Source organism: Aptenodytes patagonicus, chromosome 1 (assembly GCF_965638725.1).
Source record: "Aptenodytes patagonicus chromosome 1, bAptPat1.pri.cur, whole genome shotgun sequence".
In the NCBI taxonomy this organism is placed as follows: domain Eukaryota; kingdom Metazoa; phylum Chordata; class Aves; order Sphenisciformes; family Spheniscidae; genus Aptenodytes; species Aptenodytes patagonicus.
The window spans coordinates 143,794,206-143,818,600 of NC_134949.1; the positions used below are offsets into that span (position 1 = coordinate 143,794,206).

The 24,395-nt window shown below is 40.7% G+C and overlaps 1 protein-coding gene across 6 annotated transcripts in view; it reads left to right on the plus strand.

The window, feature by feature from the left end:
• The window catches only part of ARHGAP6 (Rho GTPase activating protein 6), a 339,778-nt gene extending 318,512 nt beyond the window's left edge, over window positions 1-21,266 (plus strand). For all 6 annotated transcript variants that reach the window (XM_076357664.1, XM_076357699.1, XM_076357690.1 and 3 more), the window contains 6 exons: window positions 308-456; window positions 3,774-3,953; window positions 9,298-9,395; window positions 15,536-15,798; window positions 17,366-17,446; window positions 18,188-21,266. In XM_076357664.1, coding sequence (XP_076213779.1) covers window positions 308-456; window positions 3,774-3,953; window positions 9,298-9,395; window positions 15,536-15,798; window positions 17,366-17,446; window positions 18,188-18,894 — 1,478 coding nt within the window. In that variant the 3' untranslated portion in view covers window positions 18,895-21,266. The remainder of the gene's footprint in view (window positions 1-307; window positions 457-3,773; window positions 3,954-9,297; window positions 9,396-15,535; window positions 15,799-17,365; window positions 17,447-18,187) is intronic.
• The last annotated feature ends 3,129 nt before the right edge of the window (window positions 21,267-24,395 follow it).

The window sequence follows — 24,395 nt, forward strand, 5'->3', positions numbered from 1 at the left end:
GCAGAATTTTTGTGTCCAGTGACAGTGATGGAGTATGCAACATGGATTTTGCTCTCTTACAGGCTGAGAAAAGATCCTATGAACCTGTGAGCAAAAAATTGACCAACCAAGGCAAAAATCCCATAACAGTATTTGTTACACTTTTGATATTTTTTTAGAGTTTTCTGGTTTTCTTCTGACATTATAAGGAAAATGATCCTTAAACAAAGCTATTCTTATGCCTTCCTTTGGGCTGGGAACAGTATATTTGTTCTGCTTTTAGGTTAATTGGAGTGATTTTCTTAGAATGTATTTTTTTCCCTCTTAGTATTAGAGCCAGATGAACAGCTAAGCACCTTACAGCTTCTCATTTATCTTCTACCTCCTTGTAACTGCGATACCCTACACCGGCTGCTGCAGTTCCTCTCCACAGTGGCTGGCCACGCAGAAGACACCACAGACAAAGATGGCCAAGAGGTAAGTCCTGGTCACTTGTGCCCTTTGACTTTGTTAATTCATGATCTGAAAAGAGATCTTTAAAGCTGTGAAGCAAACATGATGGTGGCATACCCCTGAAAGATGGGAGAGATTTCATATTCTTGCCTGCACATTTGTCATTTAGTTGTTTACTATGTTCTTAGGGCTGTGAAATTTTAATTTTTATATGACTTAACCAGTAAAGCATCTATCACTTCCTTTGGGAGATTGACAGTGTAATCGACCTTGTTGTTAAGAACATCTAATGTTATCCATCCTTTCTCCCCGCCTCCTTGTTTTATCCTATTATATTCTGTGGAAAAAATACTCACATAGAAAAGTGTCAGGCATTCAAGAGTACGCTTTTTCGTTCTTTTTTCATTCTCTGTTGTTGCTTTCTTATATGACCTTTGGACATAGCAGTTCACTTCTTGGTTCCCTTAGCTTCCTTGTGTGCACTGGGTAGCACTGGGTAGTGAAGAATAAAAAATAAAGGACAGGAACACTAGCTGTGTCCTCGCAACTGACAGACCTAATCACTTGTTGGAGTCAGGGTCCGTCTTTGACTCTTTTCCTTCTGGCCTCTTTACTGTTGCATTCTGGACCAAATTCAGTGGAGAGGTTGGAATGGCCCGCCCCACAGAGACAAGAACACCCATAGCTGTGTGGCTGAGCATTCACACGTGTGCATCTGCGCCGTTCACACTAGAGAAGATCTGAAAATCCAGGCTTCCCATTTTCTAGCAGGAAAATGCTTGAACTACTGGGCTGCTCTGCAAAAGGTGGCAACTCTGTTAACTTTGAATGAGGTGGATGCAGTCTGTCACTGCTCGTCAAAATTGTACCGGTTTATCTGTGGGAAGGACTTCTCTGTCCTCTGAACTGCAGCAGAGACTACTTCTGAGGTTACTTCTGAGACTCTTCTGAAACTCCTGCAGAATTTTGTCTTCCAGATGGAAAACCCTGCTGACTTCTGTCAAATTTGGACACCTTTTGCAGTTGGCTGGTTTTAACAATTGGCACTTAGAGACTGAGTTTTGCCAAATTTCTGCCTCAAGTCCTAACTTCCAATGTGCTGTATGTGACTTCAAGGCCTATTTCACTTTTAAGTCCACTTTAAATGCTATTATTTTTGTCCTCAGCAAGGAGTTGATAAAAAACTATACCACTATGATGGAAAGCATGTAACAATTTCACTGTGCTTAAAAACATGTATAAGCCAGTTAAGGTCGTGGTCTCCTTGGTCCTGCAAAGAGTTCTCTGTTGGTTCAGGAATGTACCCAAGAGGATCTTATTGCAGGGCTAGAGGATGCTGCTTAAGAGAGTTGGTTTGGCCCAACAGTTGTATTAAAGGTATTTTCATTCCCTGTAACAGTATATCAGCTCTGCTACAGGTATTTTAGCAAGGCAAATTTATGAAAGCTGTCTTGGCAGTACTGTAAGCATCAGGAATATTATGTGCAATTGGATAGCTTTTATAGCTGATACAGTATTCTGCTCACAATTATTTAAGCTATTCATGAATAAAGGCATACAGGGCAAGAGAAAGTATTTTATCAGACTGTTTGCCATCACTGGAAGGAAAACAGCCAAGCTTTGGCACACAGGCCCTCTTCACAATTTCTTTCAAAAGCCCTTCTCTCACGAAGATGAAGATGGATGACTAACTTTATTAAAATTACTCATTCAGTTAATTTCAGTGGATCTGTTTACAAGGGTTTTTAAGGGATGCCCCGAGGCTGCCCTTAAGAAAGGACTCCCTGTTTGTACGAACAGCCTGCACATGCAGATCCAGGCACAGAGGCTGCCCCAGGCACACTCGAAGCACCGCATGCCTGTACATCCTTGGTGGCTCAGTACTCTGACAGTGTTTAAAAAGCAGGTCACCCGAAAAACAGCTGGGTGCATGGTGGTGCGCAAATAAGGGAGTGTGCTGTACTCACAGTCATGCTGGGATGAGTCTCTAAACAAAGAGCCAACATGTTTGTTATGACTGCCCATGCACCTACTTATTGCAGATGTCTTTCCAAGATTACACAGTGGTCCCACCGATAAAAGGAAAAGCTCTTTTTACTATCATCTCTATGCTGTCTAGTTGAGCTCTGTGAAAAATAAACCAGGTGCAGTCAGTGCACAGTTGTAAGTTTGACTAGAGTATTCAGTAAATGACCAGCTTAAAAAAAAAAAAAATATTACTTTGAAAAGATTTTTGTACCACTCATTTCTTGAAATGCTATTTTTACTCCCTCTTTTTGGTGCCTCTTCCTGTCCTTTTTTTAAATTAATCAGTTCAAATGTAACTGAAACCAATGAAAAAAACCTGTCATGATATTTTTTTCTTCTTTAAAAAAAGCCTGCAAGAAATACTGGGTCAACAGCTGAAATTCACTTACAGTCTTATATAGTCAAACTGCTGGCATTCTTCTGCATTCCCAGAATAGCAACCAAGTGGAGACACAGAGAGGAAGCACATGACCCCTGCTTTTTGCTCTGTTAAAAGAATAGAAGGGGAAAAAAGTAGTCTAATCACAAATATTACAATGAAAATTTTGATTTAATATCATATATGGCATATTTTTCAGATAATTTCTGTCTAGTCTAGTATGTATTCCTAGCCTTCTACTTCCTCCAAAATCAGGTTACTATTGCTTCTTTGAGCACAGTTATAAAAGTAGGAAAAATGTAAAAAAACAACAAAACAAAAAAAATCCACCCAACAAGTAAACATTTGGCATGTTCTAGGAAACAAGCAAAAAGTCAGGAAAATACTAATAAAAATAATGAGCATGCTCCTTAATTATCTAAACCGTTTAATCATGGAAAGGTGTGTTTTTCCTCACTGTATCTGTTTCAAATCATGAGTGCTACTTGAGAAAGCTAACAGTTTTCAGTATTTGGTCCTAAGAGACAGTAATATTCTAAGGTGGAGAGGAGGTTTCCCTGAGTTCAGAAGTAGTATGCCACTGCCGAGCTTTCCAGGGAATTAAGGGCAGGCAGCACTTCCACCTTCTGCTGCTCCAATCCATTTGAAAATATATCCATAAAATCCAGTGCTTGTTGCAGAGATGTCCAAACAACTTTCAATGTTTCTAAAAATTGTTCATTTTTTTTATTTGACTAGCACTCGGTTCTGATGAATGAACCGTCTGCCAAATCAGGAGGGAGGGAGGGGTGGAGCGGGGGAAGAGAGAGAGAGAGAGAGTTTGTGTGTATGTAGGGAGTATGTGTGTAGATGTGTGTGTGTGGATGTGTGTATATACATATCTGTATACATTAGACCCTGGGAGACCCCACCTCATTTGTATTCTGTTTTCTAGATTACTGGGAACAAAATGACATCACTTAACCTGGCTACCATCTTTGGCCCTAACTTGTTGCACAAGCAGAAATCTACAGACAAAGAATTCTCAGTTCAGAGCTCAGCTCGAGCTGAAGAGAGTACTGCTATCATAGCTGTCGTACAAAAGATGATTGAAAACTATGAAGCCCTTTTCATGGTAGGTGGATGTTTCTTCACATTACTCCTATGCATTTTTAAGTTAAATGAGGAAATACCTGGTTGGTATTAAAGTAGACTAGGATGAAATAAGCTGTGGAAACTGCATTAAATTAGGGTCAATTATTATTGGTAGAAAAAGTAGTCTTCTATCAAGGAGAATGCTTTGCAGTAAGCAATAGTATTAAAAATGTGTACTTATAGCTTGACTGGAATGTTTTCTATGTAGATAAGAGTATCTTTCTTAGAAGATTTCTCTCTGTGGAAATGATGGGGTTGGCTATTCAGCTGTATGCTAAACACGCACCAGCATTGCTCGTTAGTTTTGAAGACAAGACTGAAAATGACCTTTCACCTCTCAGTTTTGGAAGTCAGGGAGCCAATTTTTCTGCAGGGAGTAAGAGATCCTTGGTTAATGGATCCTTCGGCTTCCCTTACCGAAGACTTTTGTTGGTTGGATGGGGAGGAAGGACAATGCTTTCTCATTTGTCAGTTGGATAAGAGGAGTAAAGCATAAATCTGATCTGTGTAGTTCCTGAGTTCCTTTCTGTTTTCTTGCTGAAGCAAGGAAGTTCTTCATAAAAGGGATGATGACCTGGGACTTGGATATGTTGTTTACTTAAGATGCAGCTTAATTAAATCACATTCCTCGTGCCTAGCAGTTACCTGGACATGTGGCTTTACCTTTTCCTCTTTTTGTCTACAAAATTACAGGTCAGCTCAGTATGACTTGTGCCTCAGAAAGCCCTGCTCTGGGGTAGCAGAGGCCAGTCAGACCTAGTGGTGGGCACTGTCCTGTCTTCATTTTAGTAGGCATATATGTCTTAACAAAACCAGTAGTCTTGAAAAGGTGAAAATAGCTTTGGTTGTTGTGTCTTGAAACAAAGCAGCACTGTATGTTACACTGAGGAGATCGGTTCCCAAAGCAAGAGGAAGAACGCTCTGGAAACCACCTTTAGTGCTCCAGCAAAGCTGGGTGCTGGATACCTTGGTGGGAGAAGATGGACAAGCCTGGACTGTGGGCATGTGGGGCTGATGGCCACATAGTACTGTAAGGGGAAGGTGTCTACCAGATTTCAACAGGGAGAAGAGTGTGAGAAAGCAGTTGCGAGCCCTGCCTATCAGTCTTAGCCTCAGATGAACTTCTCTGTGGTTTTGTCTTTTCCCTCACACTGTATTGCCTTTCATTACATCCTTTGCTTTATTTTTATTCTTGTTCCAGTGAGACACTCAGCAATCTTTTTTTTTTTTTTTTTTTCTTTTAATGCTTTTCACAGTTTGGGGAAACTTTAGGTGGTATTTTTCCTTCCACAGCAGGAAAAGAAAGTGACAGAACTGCACTCTTGTGCGAAGGTCTGCTGGCCCAGAGTGTGGATGGCACTAGCAAGTTTAACGTAATACTTGAATAAGAATACTTGTAATACTTGAAGCTTTCTTACAGTTGTTTCTCTTTAAGGACATTTTACAGCACAGCTACATCTCAATACATAATACTTAGGCACACATTCCAGCTTTCAATGTGGAAAGGGTGGGGCTTAGGGTTAGACTAACCTACATGTGGTCTCTTTTAATTGTGACGGATTTATTCCTTTATCCTGTCAGTGCTTGCATTTTCATCTGAAGGTTAAACGAAGTATGGGGAAAAAAAGGAGTTTTCTTCTGCTTTCCAGAGAAGCTTTTCAGATTGTGGAGGGAGATTAGAATCAGATTTCAAAATGAGAGGCTAGCTGCATGTGAGAGAAAGACAAACCTATCTCAGATGCTCTCCTGAAAGCTGAAATACATTGATTTGAAATTTATAGGAATGTCTAACAGCTGAGCATCTCTGGGTGCTTTCACTCTTCCTATTGCCATAGTTTAACAAACAGCATGGCAAGTTCTGCCTGTTTTCTGGAGTAATGTCTAGACTCACACATGATACTTGATCTGTAGGATTGTGTCAAATTGCTCATAGTTAGTGTTTTATAAAGCTTCTACCAGGATTTGCTTTCATCTTTTTCATGTTTTCATCGGCAGCACAGAGAGACTCTTTGTGTTCTGAAGATAATTAGCCCAGTGCATCATTTGGTAATAGATGCATTGAAAGGAAAAGACTTGTACATGTAATTGTAATAAAAGTCTGATCATTTGAAGTCAGGCAGGAGCAATTCATTTTCCAAACCCATAGGAGTGGGGCCAAACCAGAACTGCTGTTTATACTTGACATTCATGCTACTTACAAAAAGAAAAACATCTGGACTCGAGCATTCAGCTACAGCTATAACATACAGTATATTGCTGCTAAGGTGGTTTTGTGTTTGGTTTGCGGGTTTTTTTTTTCCTGTTACTTTTGTATATGGGGAGGTTATAAAACTCTGATTGGCTTCAGCATTGAAACTGGAACAACATTTATGAAAGAAAACCTAGCAAACCAGGATGTGTTTTGGCACCCAGACCACAGTATCAGAATGATTCTGACGTATTGGTGGGTCAGGAAGGTTCTGTTTGTCAGAACAACCCAGGATACTGGGGACTGTTTTTGTTAAGCAATTATCACTGACATCAGTAATATGCAAACATGTGGATTTCATATAGAATATGGATTCTGACCTTGCTTCATTGATGTTAAGCATGTTAAGGCCTTTCATATCCAGTTCTTATCCATTTCAGTGAGTCTTAGGGATGCATTAAAATGTTTTACAGGAATGTACAAAGGACTGTTCTTTGCCAGTCTCTGAACTGTGCCCAACAGCTGAATGCGGGGAGGCACAACTCAACCACGCTTTGTCTCATTGGCTTTGACTTGGCATGGAGAATGGAGAAGAGCAGCTTGGTCATGCATTTTCATCTCCTAGCGCCCAAATCCAGCCCTGCTGCAAAGAAGCACTACGTAGTGCCTGAAATTTCTTATTTTTACTGTTAAGAGGCTACTGTGGCCTCCCTGCTGCGGAGGCAGTCACACGCTGCCTCTCTGTGCCACATCAGTAGCAAGGGACGGCACAAAGGAGACACTCCAAGGGTCCCTCCACCCTTCTGTGTCTCAATAGCTGTGACTCTAATGTAGCACCCAGCCCGAAAATCTCAGAATATCTCCTACTCTACCGGAGTCCTGACAACCCCAGAGCCCTCTGATGTGTCCCAATATGCGCTCAACCGCTGCAACAGCTGTTATTTCAGCAGTGCCCTGGCTCCCCTTTTGTCCCTGAATTTCAAGTTCTCATCCATCTACTCAGCCACAACTGCCAGTTAAATAATTAATTCAATAATAGTTACTGCAGCTCTGTAACATTTTCCTGAGATACCAATATAGTAGCTCTCTGTAAGTGTAAGTTTATAATTACATGCATATAATTTCTACACTTGCAAGTTAGTTAACTAAACTGAAGTAAATTGCTGCACAGGAGGAAACCCAAAACCCAGTAGATAGCTAGCAAGGAGACCATCAGTACAAATTCAGTTCAAGGATCATAGATTATCTGAGTGAATGAGGGCATATTAAAAGTCCTGTAACTCAATAGAACTGTTAAGTTTGGCTTTTGCAGATGCTTTCAGTTGGAACTGAACTTCCTGTTGGAACTTTTTCAGATTCATTTTTCAGATTCATTTTTATGGAATGAAAGACTGATTTTTTTTTTTTTTTAATAATGGAAAATCTATTTTTATTTTTCTGACAAAGTCCTCTCAGTAGATTCTTACAAGTTTATCAACTTGATATAAAGCTGAATAGTAAGTTACATACAGAAAGACGTGGATTCTGCTTTACCCTCAAACTTTATCTGGAGTTTATTCTACTGTACAGAAAGGCTGTCTAAACAGAGAAGTTACAGCACACCAGGTTTCCAAAAATGTATTCCTATGAAGAGAAGATAATTTATTTAAAGACTGGAATATCAATGACCATCAGTAAGATATTTTTCCAGCTTAGAGGCTAAATACAATTTTTTAAAAAGGAATATGTGGTCACACAAGTTTTTCATAGAGATTTTGAATCGGTTTGAATTAAATGATGCATATCTTCATTTATTTTCAAATTATTTCCTTTTTTAAAGAAATATACCTTCTCTGTAACTTGACTCCCTAAATACCTCCCAAACTGAGGTATTCCCCTGAGGAATCTATTAGTAATTCTATTCCTATTTCCCAGGAAATGTCAGGGAGAACAAATGGCCCATGCAGTGTGACCTGAAGGTCAAGAGGTTCAGGCTCTGACAAATTGCATCCAGAAGCGTACTGCACAGCTGATGACCCCTTGCTGAGATTATCTTGCGTCCAGCTTCATCCATCATGAGTGAACCTGGGCTGTTAGTTCAGGCCTCTCAGATGGTTTCATCTGTTTCAGTGCTTTGAAGGTTGAGTTGAATGTTCCACTGTGATGTGGACAAACTCAGTTAAGGATTGATAAGACTCATGTAAAACGCAGTTGGAAGCACAAAGTTTACTTGGGCAGGTTTTGGAGTGTCATTCCAGCTACCTGCCCAGGAGATGTTGCTATATCCTGCAGCAGCTGAAGCTATCGAGTGTTTTGAAGGTTCATCTCCTTATAAAGTGCACTAGAGACAGTTAGCAAATCAGAAGGCCAAACTCCAAAGAAGATGACACACATTCTGGCTGAGCCTGTTGCTACTACCCAAAGTCCAGAGTGGCTGGAGGTCCAACAGGACCCACTTGTAGACCTGAGTTACGAACCGATGAATTCTGTAATTACTCAGTTGTGATAGAGCATAAGCAGGAATTTAAATGCTTCTAGATCCCAGGATTTGGCCGTATGGATACCTGAACATTAAATGTTTATAAGGCTTCGTTCAGAAAAATGTTGACCTTTGGCAGCTCTCACTGAAATGAAGCAATTGAAGAACTTCATAGATAGAACAGTTACCACCAAATTTCTATATGAGAAGGACATAAATAAGTCAAATGCCACAGAACATATGAAGAAACAGTCTCCTTCCTGTGTAATTACATTTCACATTGTTTCTAAAAGAAAAGAAGTACAGTCGCTTGGAATGGAAATTTGTAAACGTCCCCAGATCTTTGAATGGGGATGTAAGGTGAGGACCTTAAACTGGAGCTTTTGAGATTGCGATACATGAGTAATCCCACTGTTGTTATCAGACATAATACCCAACTGGATACCAATGGGTTATTCAACAGTAATCAGCATTTGACATTGTACAAAGTGATCTTTAGTCCTACTTCACCTGTTGTTACATGAAATTTCTCTTTTAAGTGGAAGCTTCTGAATCTTTATTTTATATACTCTCCATAAAGGTACTTGTATTTGGTCTTTCAGATTAAGCATAGTACCAAAATTAATATACGTGAAAGAATATTAATCTCCAACTAAGTATTTTTCGTTGTCTTCATAGGTTTCCCCTGACCTACAGAATGAAGTGCTTATTAGCCTATTAGAGACTGACCCAGATGTTGTGGACTATTTGCTGAGGAGGAAAGCTTCTCAGTCATCGTGAGTAATCTGTTTTTCCATCATCCCTGTTTCTGCTGGGAATTTCTATCTCCCACTGGAAGTGTTCAAAAGGTTCTAGTTTTCCACAGCTCTTCTGCACTGTCTACAGTGGAGTAGAAATATCCTCCCCATTACACAGACTCTGCCAAAGAAATTATGACTCTTGTACAGTGTTTTCTAAAGACAAATCTTGTTTCCCGATTCAGAGGAAAGATTGCATTCTGCTGCAGAGAACAGAATGACATGTACATAAAAATACTCAGTGCACTATTATCTGACAGGATGTATTCTAGTGATCTGCTGGTTCATGTCTTGGGTTTGTTGTAGTCGTCAGTCACAGGAGGCGTGTATTACACTTTCCTTGAAACACACCCTAGAGTGCCTTAACACAATCACGGCTAGCCGTTTGACCAGTTTGTTGTTCTTTTCCTATTGTATACACACAGGACATTGTAAACAAGTCAACTGCCGCAACAGCAGGTTTATGGAGACTTTTTGGATATTATTTAATTGTATGCTTTGTGAAAGGTCTGAAGAGAAAAAAAAATCACACCGGTCACTATTGCAGTTATGATACATAACATATTCCAACTTTGTGTATGGTGTATATATGCCTACACCCGTGTGCCTTAACGCTGTGAGTTTGTACATTCGGATTAACAGGATTCCTGGCTTTCTCATGGGACACACAGTCATTGCCTTTATTCTAGTGAATCCCAATATGTCAGACCCAAAAATCACAAAATTTGACAAGCTTGCTTTAAGTAATTTTTAAGAGGTTTCCTAGACTCTAAACTCTCTGGGACAGATTGGACTTTGTCTTCCTGTGTGTGTGGAAAGTGCCTAGTGCATTCAGAATATAATTAAAATTGAATTTGTACAGTCAGTTAGCTATGGTTTTTTTTCTCTCCCTCTGAACATTGTATAGTTGGAGGTAATGTAATAGTGTGCCTGGCTTTAAAGGAAGAGGTATAAAAGAAATAGTATAATTAACACATGGAGGAAACAGCTTGCTTTAATTATAAAAATTAAAAACAAAAATACGTGCAGAATATATCATGTGTTGTAAAGGATTTTATTAGTTTGTTGACTTAACCACATGAACACGTAACATGCAGTAGCAAATTATCACAGATCATTTGATTTGTGGTAATTGTCTCTGTGTGTTTTCTTAGTGTACCACAGACATGAAATAATTTCAGTTAGTTTATGTCTGACTGACAAGTAACCATGTGTATATTTCGATCACAATAAATGCAGGATAATTAGAGGTATGTTAGCTGTCTTTTACACTTGTTTCACATTTGCCATGAGCCAAGACCACAATTAGGAGAGATGCTGCAAATCACGACATATGGTAAAGTCTGTAGAGATTTCTTTCTTTAAGCCCTTAGTTTGGAATGATCGTATTATTTCCAACTCAAGCTAATAAAAACCTTCATGCTGGATTTCACCGTCTATATAATATAAAGACATAAAATTGTATCTCACATGTGGCTAGACATATCAATTGAGCATAAATTTGTTGCAAATCATTTTGGATGTAACAGATTATTGTTAGATCCTGTTTTCTTTAAGTTAATTGACCTTTCCTTGAGCTTCCTTACTTTTCAGCCAGCATGCAGACCTACAGGAGAAAATGGATCTTTTGTGCAAAGCTGGTCACAACTGACAAAAGGGGATTCGTAAGAAAAGGTTACGAAACCAAATAGGAACATATAGCTACACTAGTACCAATTTATTGTATTTTCAGTAATGGGCAGATGAAGTATCACTGAGATAGGAGAAACTTACTATCTGTCATTTTTCTTCTACTCTGCTATCATGTAAGTGATTTATTCTTAATGTTAATGAGATATGTTTTCACTGTGATTGCAACTTCTTGGTTAAGATATTCCAGGCAATTAGAGGGAATGTTGCTTCGTGTTATTGCTAGGAGTGTGATGCTCTTAAGAGATTAATCTATTTCGGAACATAATCTCAATTTTGAGGCTACGTATTTGTTGGTTATTTTTCCTGTAAGAAATGTGAGGCAGCAGACAACAAGGAGATGTTTGTCTTGATTTGATAAAAATGAACCTGCAAAACACATCCTTACTACTCTTGGAAATTACCTGGTCATGTACTCAAGATCCAAATTTGGATCCATGGAACAGAAAACCTTACGTATTCTTGAGACAGTCTTCATCAGAAAAGCTAGTTGGCTGCGTAGCGTAGAGTATGGAATCAACTTCAAGACTTTAATGTCATATTAATTGCTCTGAAGGTCCTGCTTCTGCAATTGCCCTCACATCTCTGCTTTTGATGTCATTACAAATGCTTTCTTGGCTCTGATCTAACAGAGAAAACACAATCTCTTTTCCTCCCCAGAGGAGGACAAATCAGATGTTCCTCATCTTTCAGTTCTCTTAAGAGCTGAGCATCGTGAGTGGTGTGTCAGGGAGTTTAGGGAAGTTGTTCATGGTAAAGCACTGATTACCACTGGCAGCAATTATGAAGTGTGCTTTTGTGGATGACTTCCCAACTTTTTTGTATGTTGGCTTGATGACAATGGAATTTGGGGTTTCCAGCTGTAAGATGAAGCATCTTTAAACTAACACAAAAATAAAATCTGTTTCTTATGATTATTTACTGGTTATCATGGTTAGCAGTCCTTTTAGAGTAAATGAGTTTCAAAGTTACAGAATTTTTGAATGTTTTTGGTTTTAATCCATCCTAACCTGTGGCACAAAGATGAAGCCATACAATAGGCCATACAGTATGTGTAAATGCAGTTTTCAAAGCTGCAGAGGCTCCCTGAATCATTGAGTCCTCTACCCTGTTACAGTAGCAACCACACCATAATCCTGTAATAATCTGTTTTGTTGGTGGCACCTGTCTTGCTCAAGCATGTGTGGAAATTACTACTGCGTGCTGCCAAGCCATCGCACTCCATACGATTTGCCTCTTGTAAGACATAATTGTTTTCCCACTCGGAAGCTTTAAGGTATAACAGAAAAGGATTTCTGCCAAAAACAGAAAGGGATTTCCTGTTTTGATGACCTTGATGCCAGTAGAAAAGTAGGAATATCCCCAGTAATTATTCTTATTAATGTTTTTCCAGTTCACCCATGCAAGTAGACTCTGGTGGGTAACACCAATTCAGAAGGGTGCCAGTTAAAAAGGAAAGCCCAAGGCTCCTTCATAGCGTAGTTGATTTTTGTTTTGGAATCTGAAATAGTATTTTTGAACACATGTGGCATAGGTTCCTTCTGCAGCTTTCAAATCTTTCAGTTTGTATGTAATCACTTTTAAAATCTCTTCCTTAACATAGTTCATAACCACTAGAAAATACTTTACTTGCCTTCCTATTCCTCACATTTGATAGTACATAATCTTCTATTATTCTTTGTGGAGACCATAATCTGCCCTTATTCATAGACTGCATATAGGCAAGTGGGTATCTTGCGCGGTATTTATATTTGCCTCCCAATTTAGTTTTTCCCCAGTGTGTTGGGTAGAGAGTCTCACAGCTATCCAGGGGAAGATGAATTTTGAATTTTAGTGAACATCCGTTTGCTATTGAACTCAAACCATAAAGCAAACAGATGCAAAAGTTTTGTTTTAAGGAATATGTGAGAATTCATTCTTTATTTGGAAAGATACAAGCCAAAGTCTTCTGCAAGTTGTGTTTTATTCTGTTCGTGAAGAGCATGGTAAAGCTGCAAATGTATGAGATCAGTTTCCAACTTTAAAGTATTCAATCCGTTTTGATGGTTTCTTGTAGTAAGATTGGCAGAGTCCACAGGCATTTTCTTTGATTTTTAAAACTATTTTTTCTAAACAAATTTGAAAGTGATATTACATATATATATAAAAAATTGCATGGGCTTACTAGCAGAAACTGTAAATGAGTTTAGAAACTTGAACGTTTGGATCTTTCCAAAGACCTGACAGTTTCCATTCAAGTAAATTTTTATCAGGAGCTCTGTCTTGAGAAGAGATAGACTATAACAGATCATTCAAGGTAAGACATGAAATCAGTGTTTCACAAAGCTCAAGTTTATGTTCCCACATTCTTTTCATTTCCATTTCCCTTTCCCCTATTCCTTGTGTTACCTTGCCATGGCTAAGTGGTGGTATACCTCTGTCTTTGCCCTGTGCAACGTAGTTAGGTTTTGATGCTGCAAAGATTTGCACGCGATAAGCCTTATTGGTGTCACCGTTAGTGCTAAGTATGTCTGTATGCTATCAGGGTGAGGTTTAGATGGCGTTCAGTCTAGAAGGCTGGAGGGAAAGACATTTGGTCATAGGAAACCTACAGATATCAGCATTTCTCCCCTTTTCTCTCAGGTCTTTCTGGTTCTTCTAAAATTCCCAAGACATTGCTTAAATCTCAACTCACACTCACTGCACAAGTTTTTTTAGAACTTAGGAGGGCAGAAAGAAAGGAGTAAGGGACAAAAAAGAGAAAAAAGATTTGTGATGGAATTGTACATACTTAAAGACAATAATTCTTCAGTGTGGGGCTGTTTATAGATTAATTTACGTTGCACTCATTTTCAGATGAGAAGTTGAGATCGGAAGTTACATAATTGAGACATGATTCACTTTTTTTTTTTTAATGATTCCCAAACATTACCATACCAACCACACTGAGAAGCATGGGACAGCGCTACTTTGCCAAATGGCAGCTCTGTTTTTTTGAGTTGGCCCCAGTTAAGTTTCAGGATCAATTCAGTGATGGATGTCTTGCTGGGAGTTACTGAGGAGTAAACTTAATTAATTCATTCCCAACACTTTATGGTTGCTTTTATACTGGAAAAAAAATGGAATATTGAATAACATAATAATCATGATGTTGAGTGTATCTATTTTATATTTTGGGACATGCAATGTGTAAGTCCACCAGGAAAAAAAGCAACAGCTTGAAAGTGGTGTTAAGTTTTGTCATTATTCCTGTATTAATATTTAGTGTGCTGTGCTAGCCTGTCTTACCACCATGTGTTTTCTTTATTTTCTTTCTTTGGTTTTATTTCATTTGTCTGGAAAGAGGGTTATTGTTCCATAGCAAGTAATGTGCTTTGGCTGCTCACTCAGTTCAAGCTCTCTTTGGATTTGACTTTGAGAAAGGCTGACCATTTTCAGTACACATTTACAAGAATGAGCCTCTGTCGTATCACATTCAGTTAGAGCAGGTATTAACATGAGGTCACTGAAATAAGTGTTTGACTCAAGAGAAGGGAAAGATAAGCATCTAAGAAACAAAGATCAAGGTGCAGAGAAATGAAAAACAAGTAATAGAAATACAAATTAGGGGGAGGATCAATAGGAAAAAAAAAATATGTTTGTTTACAGAGTGTTTCAACATATTCTTTGGGGGAGGTTCAGCGACCCACAAACTGCTTCCTATCTGCTTAGTAAACTGTAACAGTTCAAGAAATCTCCCTCAATGTTCCCAGCACATTTCAAAAGTGAGAGTTGTCTCTCTCAGCCTTGGCTGTACTTTGGTGGGGGTTTTGTTTGCCTTTTTTGTCAAAATTAAATGCAGGCCATGGTGTTGGTGATGTAAAGGTGAAAGGGTAGAAGAAGTTGTAGAAGTTACCAGAAGAGCCAGTTTTTTGCTGCCCCCATCAGAAGTACGGTAGATACATCTGCTTGTCCTCTGTAGAATATTTACCTTCTGATGTCTCTAGAAGAGAGGATCCTTCTCACAGCGTGAGAGGCGAGCTGAGGTTTTGATTTCTCTGACTGTTTAGTACCTCAGAATGGAAGAAGTGATTTCAGCATACTGCTTAGCATCGAACTAATCTTCCCTATCGTGCCCTCAGATATACTGTTGCAACAAGCTAAATTGTCAAGGTAACATAAAGAATTGATTCACTATTTAATTTCCTGTGGTGAACTGTACGATTGTGTGTGTTTTGTTGTTTTCTTGACAGCAACATCTTTTGATTTTTAGTGGCCTCTGCTGGCCACTTCATGGCAAAAGTTTTACTCATGGAAAATTCACCTCTGTACTGCTTCTGAAGTGTTTTCATTTCAGCAGCTGTGATCATACTCCTGTATTTGATTTTATTTGTATGATGTCAAACTGCACCTGTAGCTGTGAACATAAAGCATTTTTAATTAACAGTAGTTTGTTTATCAAAATTTCTCAGGAGCCCTGAGATGCTGCGGTCAGAAGGTTCCTACTCCACAGGAGGAAGACATTCTTCCACAGATTCCAACAAAGCTTCAAGCGGAGATGTCTCCCCTTACGACAACAACTCCCCGGTACTGTCTGAGCGCTCGCTGATGGCAATGCAAGAAGAAGTTGCCCGCAGCCCAGATAAGCTGTACAAGGTACCTGAACAGTACACGCTGGTTGGACATTTGCAGCCTAAGACAAAGGAGAATTCTTCTGCATCACAGGCTGGAAAAGGTAGAGTACATCTGCTCGTGTTCCTCCTCCTCAGTGACTGATGGGGTTTTCTGAAGTAATTGAAAAGTGTCGGGTTTATATTATCGGCTACCAGGATTTGAGGAGCAGTAGTGTAAATAACCTTACAAGAAATGACTGACCAACATCCTTTTTTTGTGTTGAGCCCGAAGGGTCTGTGCTCAGTCCTCCTCATTAGCTCAGCCAGCTGGCAGGGATGCTCTTGGTATGGCATTTCTCAAAACTTGGAGCTATTATTTAGGAAAATAGAACTATGTATGTCCTGCTTTTCAGCGGGTCTGTGACAGCGTGGCAAAGGCTGAATTCTAGTCCTGCTCCGTAGGACTGTAATACCTGCAAGGTTATGATCCAGCCTTTGGACAAATCGGAGACTTCAAGACATCAAGCTACAAATTTTCTCCAATTGAAAAGAATGACCTCAATACCCTCTCACTGGAGAACACAGCTGAGCTGCACAGCTTTACATCTGGTGCCAATTACATACCTAGTGATACCAGTGCAGGGATCCATAATTTCCATAGCTATCTAGGGAGTGCACACCTGAATGATTTCTTCTGTAAGGAACTGTGGTTTGAACTGATAGCTCACCAGCATTTCAAGATGCTTTTCATTTAAAAATATTAAAAAAAAAAAATTACATTCATGAAATGCATATTTAGTGAACCAAACTTTAAGAACTTTCAATGCTTAAGAATGCAGATAACTGTTTGGTGGTATTTTTAAAATCATTTCATTTCAGAGGTACTGGTTAGGCACTTAATTCCCTCTGGAATTAATGGGACTTAGACTATTATCTCAATTATATGCTTTATAAATGCCAGTGGGCATTTATCTTCCATATTCAGCATCTAAATCTCTGAATAGGTTTCAAAATTTGGTCAGATTTCTAGTAAGTTATGAACAGGAAATTACATGAAGTTTTACCATATTAACCATCTTTTGGACTTTAATATGCATCACAACGACACTGGACCATGACAAATTAGGAAATTCCTTTACTGCCAGATGGAATCAGAAAAAGGCATGAAACAGTTACAATCCAGCACAATGCCTGATGCGCGCATTTCATTAAATCTCTGTTCTGTGGCGGCACTTCCGTGTAAGACCCAAGCGAAGCTGCAGGTTGATAGAGCATGCCTTACAGTCACCCCTGGGGCTGGGGCTGCCTGAGGGAGTTTTGTCATTCTTTCCTGTAAAAAGCACATGAACTACCTTCTGTTGACCAAATCCTCCTGTTCTTGTGCAAATACTCTGACTGACTTCAATAAGGCAGAGGACTTAAGGGAAATTCCACTCTCTCAGCAAACTCGGGCGTCCTGCCCATACAGAGCTCACTGAATCCATTACCGGATCTGAGCCTGCAACAGCAAGTAACTGTGAACAAATACATTTGAGATGTTTGTGTTAGGTGCACGGTAAGTCAGGTGCGAGTAAATGTTAACGACTCTGATACCTTACATAAGGTTTTACCATTCCATTTGTATGTTTCTAAATAATGGCTTTAAGAGGATCGATTCACCATCTTCTTCCTGCTCTTACTGCTGTTTAGATGTTTCCGAAGATCATTTTGATATCTGGGGCACCTGGCATTCAACGCTGAAAAGTGGCTGCAAAGATCCAGCAATGACAGGTCAGTTATTTCTCAAGTTTTAAGCCCAAATCTAGCAAAGACATAAACAGTTTCTTGGTTTTGAGAAATCACAGTGAAACCAGTAGGAGAATTCACATTGTCCAGAGTTGGACTATTAAAAGGTGACTGTTCAATAAAAATACAGAGAAGCGCGGTGGTTATACAAATGTGGCGACATTTCAAACTGCCACAAGATAATTTAAAAAGTCATTTTAAAATTACTTCAAAAAATAGTTTAAATTCTTCCAAAAGTCATTGGAAGGTGGACACCCGGTGAAGATTTGAGAGCGGCTGCCGCAGCGGCCCAAGCACAGTCTGTGAGGTTGGCAACCCTGGGTGCTGACCCTGCCGCTGGCCAGCGTGGTCCCGGCAAGGCCCTGACGCATCCTGCCTTTGTTTTTCTCCCATCTGCACCCACCTCACAGAGGAACCGTGAGACTAAAACAACCCCCTGCCTTTCAAGAATTTGAAAGGTGTTAGGTGCTGCAAGGCTTTATGTCAGAGCAAAGTATGAGAGTCACCGGGTAATATATTAGACATGGTTGAGATAGATGTAGGGCTGCTGCTCTGTGTCCCCAGGTTCAGCCGGCGGTGAGGCTGTTCCACCTTCAGTCGCATAGCCTGACGATAAAAGTCCCCATCCCTCTTCTACAGAGCGATGCAGGGGAAGAGCAATAACTTGTTAAATGCCACATAAACGATTACGCAGACTGATGTTGTCTTTCCGACTCTGGCCCCCAGGTTCTTACGGGAACATTTACGAAAGCAGCTTGCTGCGACCCGGACAATGCTCTCTTTCCCAGGGGAACCTCGCCATGTATTCTCCCCGGTGGCAGGGCAGCTCCTCCGAATTGGACAACGGCAGGCAGGTCATGCGAAGGAGCCAGACGACTGCTGCCATTCCTGAGTGTCAGCTCCATCCCACGGTGTCTCGGGTGTGCAGTAACCCACAAATCGAAGTCAGCAGTAGGAGTTTAGACCTGTCACACTCAAAGTCGGAGCGGCACTTGACTTTAAGCAGCGTGGAGGACCTCAGTGAGCATGACTCGAACGCGGGTTGTTCACAAAGCACCGCCAAGCCCTCCTACAGAAAAGAGAGGCCACCGCCCCCCTACCCAGGCCCAGCAAAACCAAGCTCTGTGTTGTCACAGCGATCGAGCGTTTCTTCAACGTTGCACTCTTTGTGGAGACTTCCACGCCAAGAAAAAAGTTCAGGGACCAGAGCAGCTGGAGGACGGCCAGCCAAAGCCCCTGACCAGGCCACCTCCAGGCAGGAGCGGCCGGCCCCGCGCACCCAAGCAGGTCACATCTGTTCCACAGCACCTCACAGTCAGAACAGTAAAAATGTTTCAGAGGCGGACTGGCATGATTGGCAAAGGGAGCGGTGGCAAATTTGGGAGCTTTTATCAGCTGATAACCCCGATGCCCTCCCGGAAACCCTCGTATGATCAGACTCTGCAGAACTGCCACTCACACCTGTGCCTCCCTCTCATAGGAAAGCAACTGTGACGTTGGAAAACGGGGAGGGCTTGTTTGTTTTATAGCAACTGAATTGCATATACTTTTTTTAAACTTTGTTCACTTTAATTTCTTAACAGCACTGTCGAGCAGTCCATTTACAAATACAGTATGTTCCTGTTTTTCAGCAAGCTTTTGAGGAAAAAAAACAAGATGAAAATTTTAGTCTAATAACTCTGTATGCATACGCTGTGTATAAGGTAAAACTGTTGCTTTGACGTTGCTAAAAATGTATTTATATATCTGCAGTTTTGATGATTGTATATTCTGTAATGGGTATTGTATGATAATCATATATTATGTTTTCATATACAGATGTCAATCAATCATGACTGCTTTTTTTAAAATCACTGCACTTACATTACCGTGATATGCATTGGAATTCTATAGAAAGCGCACAAGCTGGTTTCTGTGCTTATATAAAAAAAAACGTTAAAGGGGGAAGTTGTCCTTCTTTTCACTGCCTATTGAAAAACACTAAAATAGAGTGGAACATGAAAAGCCATATATTTTATAAGGGTAGTAGTGAGCTTAAAGGGGAAAATACCAAATATTTTTTTCGTATAAATATATTTGCAAATGAAATTAAAATTTGATACAAGATTGTAAAAATATTTTTTTAGATTCTGGTAGGAAGCAGCTCAGAATCAACTAAGAGCGAGGCCGTGCCTAAACCAACTAAGGATGTAGTGCAAAGGTCTGCCCTCCCGTTCTAGAGGAAAACCAATGTTATGTATACAGGATATAATATATATATTTATAAATGTATGATTTTATGTATTGTTCTAAAACAATGAACTGGAATCCAAATTTTAGAAAACCAAGCCCAATAAATTGAGGTGTGTAACAACTGAGAAAGAATATGGCTTTTCCTTTGAAATAACAAAGCTTCAGCATTAAGAAAGTTAGACAAAGCAAAAAGAAAAACGAAGCAAAAAGAAAAATGCAGACAGACAGACAGACGAAAGGGAGTCACACAGAGTTTCAGAAACGAGCGTGACGTTTGGAGAAGTTCACAGCTGCATTTCTACACATACTGTGCCAAAGTCTGGGTCAGCAGTACTTCTTCAATAACTGTATGTTGCGTTGTTAAATGTTGCTGTTTTATACGTTCTGGTGTTTTTAAATTGCAAAATTGTTTATGGCCAGCAGGTGGCAATGTACTTCAGTATTCTAGAGAAAATTCTTTTTATCACTTGATAAGGGAAAGTGTATCCTATCAAAAGAATTTTATAAAACATATTAGTCTTAATTTTAATGAAGTTGAAGACTTATTCAGTGATGTTGTCTTTAAGTTCTATCTTGTGCCATAGTGATGGAATAAAAAGCTAAGCAAAATAATGAGCATATTTTTTGCTCCTTTTTTTGAAGTAAGGTTTATGTAAAAATTGATGTCTTTTTATTACATTCTTGAGTATCTCTGTCAAAAACATTTAAAAGGCTTAGGAGCTTAAGGACCACTTTCAAATACGACTGAAGTAGACAAGATCTAAGGTTTTACTTGAGTTTTAGGCTTAAAATCCATCATATAAAGAGTCTGCCCATCATACCTCCATTTCCCAAGTAAAGTTACAAGATACAAGCCCCAGCCCCAGTAGAAAGGGGCAGGATTTGGCCGCTGACTGTTGCAGCACTGTCAGGCTGGCCAGCTCTTCTTACGAATACTGCATTCAGAATAAATCTCAGCTCTCTTCTTCCGGTGGTTGCAAGGCTTTTCCAAGTACCGTCTTGATATGAGACTTGATAGGAAAAGGTTCTTGCACGTAGCTTGTTGCGGCAGCTCTGTGTCAATTTATTACCAGAAAAACCCCACCCCAAATTAAAAAGACAGTGGGATATAAGGAAGGGCAAAAACGAGCTCTCACAAGCAATCTGCACTATTTGATCTTGTCTCAATATTATTCCAGGCTTGATACAGATTTGCTACGGGGAATTGACGCTCCCTAATAGTCCTCAAAACCAGGCATAGTGTAAATCCTGCTGCAGAAGATACTCTATTCACTAGATGTCCATCTCTTCGTTATAAATCCCTTTCTAAAAACAGAAGCATCTGCACATTTTTAACATTTTTAGTGAAAGATGTCTAATGATTACTTGGTTTCATAAAGAGCTCGCTTTTCGCCAGTACCTCTCTGTATATAGGTGTATATATGTGTATATTACCATCTATATGGAGTTTATGTGAGAACGGAGAACAAAAAACAAGACCGCTGCTGGAGGTCAACCCTGTCTGCACACATTTCAATATACAATCACTTGGAAGAAAAGAGATATAGAATAAATTCCGATGAATTAAAGTAACGCTTGCCAAGATTACATCATTTCTGGTTTTTTTTCATTTGAACAGGACAGAGAAAAATTATCACGAGCAGGTTAAGGATGTAGTAGTTTTTAGTTGTACCTCTTTCCAGGCTGAAATCAGTGACATAATTTCTTTTGATGTCTTTTTTTATATTTCACAAGAAACGTAGCCGTGAGAGGTTGCTTCTAGCTTTATGTTAGCTGACAGATCTGTGTGGGCTATTCCATTTTAGATCTCTGCAATGTTTTTCTTCCTATGGCACGTGCTTTTGTACAGCCATGATATTCCTCTTACGGGGAAAGTACGTAGTGTAGGGATATCAAAGCCTTTTCTCTGTTTCCCTTGGGAGCGGGATTCCTGTAGTAGCAGAAGGGTTATGGGCCTCTGCTTCAGTGAAGAGCGTGGTAGAGAAGGTCTCCTCCAGAGGTCTTGAGGCCTCAGGGCAAACTCCTGCAGTTCAGTTCCCTCCTGTCGCTTCCTATCGCACCACGCTGGTTCATACCTAGGACTGAAAAAAAACCCTTCTCCTGCTGGTCTGCATTACCTGCTCTCAGGGGGTGTCTCCTGGCGGGGAGGAAGGGTGTGCTGCACTCACAGGTGAGCCCAGGAGAGATGAGATGTGGGTGCCCCAAGGATGGGGTGCCTGCGGGTTGCCCACGGGGCAGGGGTTGCTCTTCTCTCTTCTGTGGCAGAAACAAAAAAAATGAGAGGAATCAGTGTGGCTCTAGATACAAACCAAATGTGGTGGGGAACCTCTGAGCCAGGGGAAAACAGGAAAAGCTCAGACTTTTAAATATTACTTTAAAAATTACTGTTGCTGCCTTCTTTTAAAACAAGATGTGGTTACACAGTTGACTCGCCCATTCCAAGACCATGCTCCACTGCTGAGGGGTAAGTTGCATCTTCTCCCTCTTCCCCAGTCTCCTATCCCATCCCTTACGCCAGCTCTTGGAGTGCTGGGAGGAATCCCGGGGCTTGTTGCTCTGGCTGAAACTTGCCCCGTACAAGGAACGCATAAAATTCAGGTAGCTCAGTGACTTTCACAAGTGGTAGTAGGCACAGGGGAGGAGAAGGGACAGGGTCAGAGACGGGGGAGAGGAGAAGGGTGGGACTGGCCGCCCCCTCTGGCAGCAGCCTCCAGTTAGCCCCATTTAGGCTACTCATGCAGCTGCAGGGCTTGCTGCTTCAATGTGTAGGCAAGAGCCCGGCCAAGCACTTGAGAATGGCTCTGTGTTGCAAACCTAAGCCAGTCTAACTGCCGGCTTGGGTGCTTGAAATCTCTCAAGTGCTCTGCTGTCTACGTCGGGAGCCTAGGCTGCTGCCATGGCATAGATAAATGCCAGTCAGAACTTCTCTGCTGTTGAAATGACGTGGTTCAATGGCCTGGAATTTGTGGTTGTATGGTCTGGGGAGGGGGGAGTCCTGTGTTGTTACTGGTTTTGTTGTTTCACAGGCATCGGTCAAGGTCAAAAACCTCAATTCCAGCCTTTCTGGAGCACCATCTTGTTCTGTGGCGCTGGTCTGGCAGAGGGTCAGGGACTTCATTCTCCTCTGGGAAACACGGGATGTCTAAGCCTCACCTTGGTCCCTCTGTCTCTCTCTTTCCCTTCTTTTTGCATTCGTTTCCAAAAAAAGAAGAGAGTAGCTCCATTGTACGATGCCGTAACCTTACAGAACTGCAAAGCAGTGGAAATGGTTCTCAGTCGCATTAAAGAGTATCTTGACATCAGTAAGCCCTTTTACAACATCACTGAGAATAGTGAACTACTGCTGTGCTACAGTCACTTTAGGGGAAGGCATCTCAGCGTCCAGACAGTGCTGCAGAGACCGCACAGCTATTCAAGGCATGTAGACACCCAGAGTGCTGGGTCATAAAAGGCACCATCTCCGAGAATAGCATTCATCTATTTTTTTCTGAAGTTTAAAGCATCTCCAAAGGTGGTATGTGCATCTGGAAAAGTCACTCACAAGCTCCTTTTTTATTCAGTGGAGAGAGACAGGTATTTCTGTGCCACCATCCATACAGCCTACTTGAGTCTTTCTCTGAAGGATGGTCCCCTTTGAAGGGCTGGTCACTAGAAGAGCCTGTTTCTTTCCGCTGCCTATGTAAAGAAAGCCTAAATAAGTTGCCCAAATAGAGACCTCCCTATTCAGCCCTCCAAGTCTGGCTGACTGAATCCCACCCTAAGGGTCTGGTAAGATAGAAAATGGACGGTGATCCCAGCAACAGTGAGAAGGAGCATTTAATAACACCGTCTTCTAATGCCAACAAATTATTACAGCCTGGGGAAAGGAAAGCAAGATGTTCAGCACACCTTTCCAGCTCCTGGGAAAAACAAAACTTATCCAGAGGCCTCGGTGATGTTGTGCTATTCCCTGGGCTCCCGGGCAAATCTGGAGCTGGTGGGGCTGGCAGAGACACTGCTGCTCCTGGGGGCCTGGGAAGGTGGCCAGCAGAAGGAGGCGGCATGCTCAGCTCTGCTGGGTCCTGTAAGAAATCCAGGCTTTTTGGGAAGTGAGGGAGAGACACTGCCTAGTCTGGAATTGCACTTTTTGTTGTTGTTGTTGGCTTTTTTAAATTGAGATTTATTTATTCACTGAAAACTCTGTTTCCAGCTGATCTGAAAGTGTTCATGAAGGGGACCAGGATTTAATTAATTAATTCAGTGAATTAAGGAATGAATATGGGATTTATGAAAGCAACCCGATTTGGGCATTTTAGAAATATAGGGGGAGGGGGGGTTGTTCTGAATCCCAAGTGACACTGGCAAATGGAGACAGGCAGATAAAATCTTCCTTGTGAAAGACAAGGTTAATCCTCTTTCTGCTGCTGCTGAGTAAGCAAATGTCTTTGCCACTGGAGTTTTAGGGTCGCAGAGGGAGGGAGGGAAGAGGAGAGCTCTCTTTATCCACTTCTATCCAGAACTGCATTTGGGAGGGGGTGAAAGAGCATGTTAGAGCAGGCGAAAGCAGTATCTCCATCTGGGTGGTTGCTGCACTCTCTGCGTGAGGACTTGAGCCCCAGACTCTGGATGCTATTCTAATGATTATTTAAACTTTTAAATAAAACAGAACAATTTTTTAATAGTGTCTCTGTTAAACAAATGGGACATGAGGGGATGCCTCAGA